The 8,713-nt window shown below is 34.8% G+C and overlaps 1 protein-coding gene across 1 annotated transcript; it reads left to right on the top strand.

Annotated features, from left to right (window-relative positions):
- Window positions 1-7,812, top strand: EIN_157520 (protein serine/threonine kinase, putative; the record flags this gene model as incomplete). The annotated part of the gene is made up of 1 exon (XM_004183350.1): window positions 1-7,812. One exon carries the CDS (start codon window positions 1-3, stop codon window positions 7,810-7,812), a length of 7,812 nt encoding a protein of 2,603 aa, XP_004183398.1.
- Between the last annotated feature and the right edge of the window lie 901 nt (window positions 7,813-8,713).

Raw genomic sequence — 8,713 nt, 5'->3', positions numbered from 1 at the left:
ATGAAGATTAATGTACTTATTTTTTTCCTTAACAACACCAAAGTCATATTTCAAAACACAAAACAGGTTTTTGAAAAAGTTAACAATTATACTTTCAAAATAGATTCAAATTGGGTGATACAATATAGTTCATTCAAAACAAGTTACAATAAAAAGGATATCACATGTGGCTCAACATTACAACCAAATTGTTTGGAGTGTGTTAGTTACAACGGAAACGATTGTTACCAATGTGAAGATGGTTATCAAGTTTCAAGTTGTGATGGTGGTTCTATTGTAAAATGTTTTCTTCAAAATAACACTAACTGTCTACCAGTTTGTGGAGATAGTGGACTTTTATCATGGAACAAAAACAGTCAATGTATTTCGACAAATTGTCTTTTATACAATAGCACAGGGTTTTGTACTTCGTGTAAACTAAATTATTTACTTTATGATGGACTGTGTTATCCAAAAGCTACAAATTGTGCGACTTATCATATAAATCAATATTGGTGCAATACATGTAATTCGGGATATTTTCCATATTATTACAATTGTGTTCCATGTGGATATATGGAAGGGTGCACAAGTTGCAATCTAAATTCATTGAAATGGTGCGATTCGTGTATTGATGGGTATTACCTCACAACTGAAGGATATTATCGAATTTGTAAAAAATGTCCTCTTGGTTGTTCGACTTGTTTTCTAGAAAACGATGAAATTAAATGTTCAGGTTGTGACGATGGTTATTATTATGAAAACGCACAATGTATATCATGTGGTGCTGGATGTAAACAGTGTATTGGTGGACAAAGTGGCAAAAATAAATGTAATATATGTTTTGACCATTACTATAATAACAACAGTCAAGGTTGCACAGTATGTGATTCAACATGTGGCAACTGCAATAGTGGAACGGGGATATGCACCACGTGTGCTTCTGGATATGTTTTGAAACCCACATCAAGCACAAAGTGTGAATTGTGCAATAATTATGACAGTAATTGTGAAATTTGCCTTGAACCAAACAGGCGGTGTTTTCAATGTGTTTCTGGAATGTATCCAAATAACGACAAACAGTGTGTGAATTGTGATTTGTCGTGTAGTGTGTGTTCTAAAACAACTGGGATATGTTTTGTGTGTGCAAATGGATTTACAAAACCCTCATCAGACACCCAAACTTGTGACAGTTGCTCAACTGCCTTTCCCAATTGTGTTTTGTGTTCACAAACGCTCAGACAATGCCAAACATGTTCAATTGGATTGTATCCACTTCATACATCGCCATATACATGTCAGCAGTGTCATTCAAGTTGTGCAAATAGATGTAATTCATCAAATGGATATTGCGAAACATGTGTGAGTGGATATGTCCCACAACTCAACCAACCATCTTTAGCATGTGAATTATGTTCTTCTTTTGATAACAACTGCCAAACTTGTGCAACTGATGGTACACGAAGTTGCACTTTGTGTAAAAGCACGTTTTATATTTCTGATCACAAAAAGTGTTCAAAATGTGATGCGTCTTGTGATTACAAATGTGATGGAAATACTGGATATTGTACTTCGTGTGCATCAAATTTTGTTTATATCAATGCAACTTCGAGAAAATGCCAAAAATGTGGTGATTTTGATGCAAATTGTGTGAAATGTGCTGATTTTAGTGGTAAATGTGCAGTTTGCAACACGGGTTTTTATCCAAACGACAATGGGAAGTGTGTTTCATGTGGGACAAATTGCACATCATGTAATTCAGCAACCAGCATTTGCACCTCATGTGCATCAGAAAACGTGTTTGAAGACCCCCCATCAAGAGTGTGTGTGTTTTGTAAAACGTTTGATAACAAATGTGAAACGTGTCAAAATGGTGGAAATAGAAGTTGTGTGACATGTACAGCGGGGTATTATCCGGGTTCATTAGGACAGTGTATTGCGTGCGATGCAACTTGTCTAACAAACACGTGTAATACAAAAAATGGGTTGTGTACAAAATGTGTTCAAAACTACGTTGTGACATCTCCAACTTCTAAAACATGTCAAAAATGTTCAGATTTAGATTCAAAATGCAAAACATGTGCAACTGATTTTACAAGAAGTTGTGTAGAGTGCAACACCAATTATCATCCAGTCAATGGAAAATGTGTTGCTTGTGATTCGTCATGTGGAGGGAGTTGTAATGGTGTGACTGGATACTGCACCGGTTGTGCATCAAATTATGTACCATCATTACTCGATCCTTCCAAATGTGAGCCGTGCTCAACTTTTGATGAAAATTGCAGCACTTGTATTGTAACAAAACGACAGTGTTTAACATGTAAAACGACTAAATATCCCGATGAGACAACCGGAATGTGTAAAAACTGCAGTTGGACGTGTGACAACAGCTGTGATCCATCATCAGGAATATGCGCAAGTTGTGTTTCAAATTATGTTTTTGAGAATCCGAAATCGAAAGAATGTGTTTCCTGTAAAACATTTGACGCAAATTGCGTTACATGTTCGTCAGACAAACAACGAAGTTGTACCATTTGTGAGAGTAATTATTACCCAATACAGGGGATTTGTGTACCATGTGACTACGGGTGCACCACTTGTAGTTCCACAACGGGAAAATGTTCGGCGTGTCAACCAAACTTTGTGCCTTCAACTGTGAATAACACGGCATGTGTTCCATGTGCAGATTTTGATAAGAATTGCAAAACATGCACAATATTGTTTGCGCGATACTGCAATGAGTGCAGTGACAATTTCAAGCCTTCAGTTGATGGGGTTTGTGTGAGTTGTGATGCTACTTGCAACAACAACTGTGATCCAATGTATGGGACTTGTACATTGTGTTTATCGAATTACGTTGTCACATCTCCATTATCACAAAAATGTGATAATTGCAGTGTTTTTGATCAATATTGTGATGAGTGTGCGTCAGATTTTTCAAGAAAGTGTGTGACGTGTCGAAACGGCAAATATCCAAAATACGGTGTTAATTGCGCCAATTGCGATTCAACCTGTGGAAATCAGTGTGATGGCAAAGATGGTCATTGCACTGGGTGTGTTACCAATTACATGTTGTCTACAACAAACAGTTTACAATGTGAGAGTTGTGAGTCTTTCGATCCAAATTGTCAAACTTGTTCACCAGACTTTACAAGAAAATGTGTGATATGTGTTTCTGGTTATTTTGTGTTTGAAAACAGATGTAAAAAATGTGATGACACGTGCAACAATCAGTGTGATAGCTCTACTGGATTTTGCACTGGATGTCAGAACAACATGGTCTTTGGTGATACCAACAAAAGCATTTGTGTTGATTGTACTGAATTTGATTCAAATTGCTTTATCTGCGACTCGTCTTTCAATAGAGGTTGCAACACTTGTACAAACAGAACCTATGTTGATACTACAACTAAAAAATGTATACCATGTAGTAGTGAATGTAATCTGTGTAATGGGCAAACAGGAGCATGCACCAATTGTTGGACCAATTATGTAACAAATTTAACATTAAATGGCTGTGAAAGCTGTGATTCCTTTGATTCCAATTGTAAATTCTGTGCTCAGAATGAGACACGAAATTGCATTCAATGTAACGACAATTATTACCCTGTGTTAACAAGCGGAGAAATGAAATGTGGTTTGTGTGACTTGACGTGTGGAGGGAAGTGTGATTCAACAGATGGTCATTGCACGGGGTGTCAAAACAACTATGTTTTGTATGAAACAAACGATTTGAAGTGCCAAAAATGCTCTGATTTTGATAGCAACTGTTTCACGTGCAACTCCAATTATGAAAGAAAGTGTACCACATGCAACACGGGGTATTATCCAAACGCAGACGGGAAATGCATACCATGTGAAGCATCGTGTGCACCAAACACGTGTAACACGTCAAATGGCAATTGTGACAAATGCACCGAAAACAAAGTCATCACAAATCCAATTTCAAATGTTTGTGTTGATTGCACTGCTTTTGATTCGAGGTGTGTGACGTGTTCACCATTATTTGAACGAAAGTGTATAAAATGTGTTGCTGGTAGTTACCCACAAACAGCTGGCGATTTCAAATGTAAATATTGTGATGTAACATGTGGAGGAAAGTGTGACACGACAAATGGACATTGTACTGGGTGTAACGAATCGTATGTTCCAACAACATCAGATCAGTTTAAGTGTGAAAGTTGCCAAACATTCGACTTTAATTGTGCGACTTGTGTTTCTGATAAAAGAGAGTGTGCTGTTTGCAAAACAGGGAAATACCCAAATGATTCTTCTAAAGTATGCCAAGACTGTGACTCGACATGTAACGGAGATTGTAACATGGCAAACGGTATTTGTGATATGTGTTCATACAATTACGTTTTCAATGAACCAAAAGGAAGAAGTTGTGTGCCATGTGCTACATTTGACAGTCGTTGTGTGACTTGTGCTTCGGATTATTCAAGAAAGTGTGTAAAGTGTTCAAATGGGTATTACCCCGACTCAAATGGAAAGTGTGTTGCGTGCTCAACAATAACAAGCAATTGCAACACTTGTAATAATACGAAAAAGAGTTGTTTCAGTTGCAAAGACCCGTATTACCTCTCAAATCAAAAATGTCTATCTTGTGAAGCTGGAACTTACAAAAAGACAGAGACTACATGCGACAAGTGTTACAATGCTATTTTGAATTGTAAAAATTGTGGAACGGCTTCTGTTGGCAATGCGAAGTGCAACAAGTGTTATCCCCCATACAATTTAAGTTCTAATGGTAAAAGTTGTGACCAATGTGCTTCAACTTCATATTATGACAGAACAACAAATCGCTGTGTGAATAGAAATACAACTTGTGCTGTACAAATTGAAAGCACTAAATGTGTTCAATGCACTGATGTTTATTTTATGTCAGATGGGCTGTGTAAAAGTGCTCAAAACTGTAACGGCCCATCGAATCTGTCACCGGCGTCGTGTGATTGTTCAGACCAAATATCGATCAATTCCGATTGTGTGTCAATTGCTGCAAATTGCAAATATCAGAAAATAATAGCATCAACTTCAACGTGTTTGGTGTGCACAGACAATTTTACTTTATCACAAAATATATGTAACAAAATTGAATCGAATGAATTGTATAGAAATGGTGTTCAGTATAGTTGTCCAGATGGCCAATATCTCAGTAATAACAATGTATGTGAAGTGTGTCCAAATTCCGCTTCGATTTGTATTAATTATGGTAATAATATCTACACATTGAAATGCACACAAAACACAATTCAAAAAGTTGGTACAGAGCAATGTATAATAGATGAGATGTGTTTGCAATATACAAATGATTACTGCTCTAAATGCAATTCGCTTTCGTCACAAATTATTAACTATAAATGCACAGCCTGCCAAACACCAAACTGCCAATTTTGCGAAGGAAACGAGTGCAAGAGATGTTCCAACGACTATTTGATGGTCAAAGAAAATCAATGCGTTTCTCAAAATGAACAAAACTGTGACAAATCAAGTGTATCTGGCTGTGTGTTGTGTTCAAGTGGGTTCTATCAAGTTGACTCTTTGAATGTTGAAAGTAAATTTGATTTCTGTCTTCCTATACCCTCAACGGTATATCCAAATTGTAAACGACTTGCTTTTTCAACGAGTAAATGTGTAGAATGCAACGATTTGTTCAAATTGAAAGGTGGGGTGTGTAAGGAATCATTTGAAGATGATGCTCATGTTGTTTTATTAAAAACAAAACCCGATTGTTTAGTGTCTGTTATATCCAATTCGCATATTGAACATTCACTCAATTTGAAAGGAGTTACTGAGTCCAAATGTCAAATAAGAGACAACAAAGGATGTCAACGGTGTTATGATGGATATTACTTTAAAAATAACGAATGTGTTGAATGCACCAACGATTGCAGTTCGTGTTATTCACAGACATATTGTACTTCATGTGAAAGTGGGTATTATCTCGATTCAAAAAATCGATGTCAGAACCTTGGTGATTTAACTGCTAGATGCAATGTCTCGTTACCAAAAGGTGGTGGATGTGCTATATGTAGAGATGGATATTATAAAATATTTAAAGATTGTATAGTCTGTGACATCTCATGTAGTTCGTGTATAAGCAACACTTCATGTTCTGTGTGTGCGGATGGCTATTTCATCATTGAGTCTGAGAGTCGCTTGTGTCAACTTAACACAACAAATACAAACTGTTTGAAAGTTGGGTATTATGGGTGTGAAGTCTGTGCCGATGGATATTACTTATCAAATTCGCGTTGTACAAAATGTGAGAAATTATGCACATCCTGTATTTCACAAATTGTGTGTACAAATTGTGTTTCAAAAGATTACGTTTTATATGAATCCAAGTGTTTAAATTATTCTGAAATACCAAATTGTATTGAAGCTAAGAATTCAAAATGTGTGACATGCAAGGGGTATAACAAACCATCTGAAAGTGGTGACAGTTGCATTCAAACAACAAATCTAGGAGCGGCAATTGGTATTCCAATGTCAATTCTACTAGTGTTGATAATAATAGTTTTATTGATAATAATTACTCTTATTGTAATATTAAAGAAAAATCAGAAGAAAGAAAAGCTCAAAGTGTGCACATACAAGATGAGTCGCTCGAACATCAAAATGTCTAAATTAATAGAGAATATCGTTGTCAACAAATTTAAATTGAAGTTTGATATTGATACCGACGAATTTATTCCAGTTGATAAAGAGACAAGAGACTTAATCTGCATTGGAAACACATCAAAACACAACATGAAAGTCCAATTCAGTGTCATTGAAGGGTGTGATTCTTACCAAATTCGCACAATGCCTTCCATTGTTACAGTGAAAAGAGGCGAAGCTTGTGAATTTGAGATATTTATAAAGCCATTGTGTTCATGTAAAATAGAAGAAAACGTGATGGTCACTTCACTTGATATAACAACAGGAATTGTCGTAAACGCTAAAATAGGAATTGACACTACAACACAACAGACGACCAAACTTAATTTCAAAGAACTTGATGTGATCACCAAACTTGGCGAAGGATCATTTGGCATTGTGTATATGGGAAATTACAAAGGTAATTTAGTAGCCATAAAAAAGATGAAACAAATTGCATCACCAAACACATTAACAAATGAAATTACTGATGAAAAGAAGTCTTTCGATGAATTTGAAAATGAAGTGAACATGTTGGACAAATTCCGGAGTGAGTATATCGTCCACTTTTATGGCGCAGTGTTCATACCAAACAAAGTGTGTATGGTCACCGAATATGCTCAGTTTGGGTCTTTAAGTGATGTTTTGAAACTGAAAAAATCAGCCGAAGTTGAAACAAAAATGCGTGTTAAAATTATGTTAGATGGGGCAAGAGGAATTCAATATCTTCATGAGAATGGGATATTACACAGAGACATCAAGTCAGACAACATTCTCGTATTTTTATTGGATTATAACGAACGTATCAATGCTAAGCTGACTGATTTTGGATCATGTAGAAATGTCAACATGTTGACAACAAACATGACATTCACAAAAGGTATTGGAACACCAAGTTACATGGCTCCTGAAATATTAAAAATGGAACACTATAAGAAACCAGCAGATATATACTCGTTTGCGATAACTATGTACGAGTGCTTTGGGTGGTGCAATGCTTTTTCAGAAAAGCAGTTCAAGTTCCCATGGAAAATTGCAGAGTTTGTGACACGAGGAGAACGACTTGAAAAAACGAGTTCAATGTCTAATGAACAGTTTGATGTAATTCAAAAATGTTGGAGTACAATTCCAACCGAAAGAATTGAAATAGGAGAAGTTGTCAACTTGATAAACGGCTTGATGAATAATTAATTTTTAATTGAATTGAAGACCTTTAACATTCAAATAACCTAAAGTTTAAAAATATGAATTTATTTATAAAAAGTATTACAATTATTATATTTAATTTTGTTTTGTTATTGAAATATGATAAAATTTTATTAAAATAATTATCAAGTGGTCTAAAAATCTGGAAATCTCAAGTTTATTCAGGGTCTGCCAAGATCCAGTTTCAAACAACTTCGTGGCAATCTCTAATATGTGTCAGTTCATTTTTAGTTTTAGCATATTGTCAACAAAAAACTTAAAAAGTTTTTTTGTGTAAAATGTTTTTAAAAAATTGTTAAAACTATAGTTAACCAAGTATATTTTTTTTCTTGGGCAAAATGCACGAGACGCAAAAATTGCGTTTTTTCTATAAATATAAAAATGAGAAAATTTTTTAAAATAAATTACATATAAATTTGCTATTGTATGAAAAGGCATCTTTCAGCAGTTTTCACATAGTCGACACTGTAGCAAGAGATCAGACACCAGGTTTTTACGACAATTATAATGCGATTATAACTTTAGGTCTGAAATATAATCGACCACTTTTTTCCAGACACTCGTAATGAGTAGAAATCTTTATTATTACTGTGACAACATCGGAGTAGCAAGACAAACAAATTACAATTAAATTTTTCGTTGATTTGTGCGGCAGAATAGGTTTGAAAAAAATGTTAATTATTTTATTTAAAAAAACAAAAAACCTAAAAATATTTTATACACATTTTAATTAAACAAAAACAATAACCAAAATTTCAATTATATTTTTTAAACGAGTTTTTTGCGTCTCGTTCTTTTTTTATAGGTTAACGATTTAAACAAATTATTGGTGTGATCAAATTATCATTATATTGTGTAAAAATTATTTTCCAGAATAATGTTTAAA

This window comes from Entamoeba invadens (assembly GCF_000330505.1).
Source record: "Entamoeba invadens IP1 unplaced genomic scaffold scaff_1105074725011, whole genome shotgun sequence".
Taxonomy (NCBI): Eukaryota; Evosea; order Mastigamoebida; family Endamoebidae; genus Entamoeba; species Entamoeba invadens.
The sequence above is the reverse complement of the archived record's forward strand: the minus strand, read 5'-3'. Positions and strand labels throughout refer to the sequence as shown.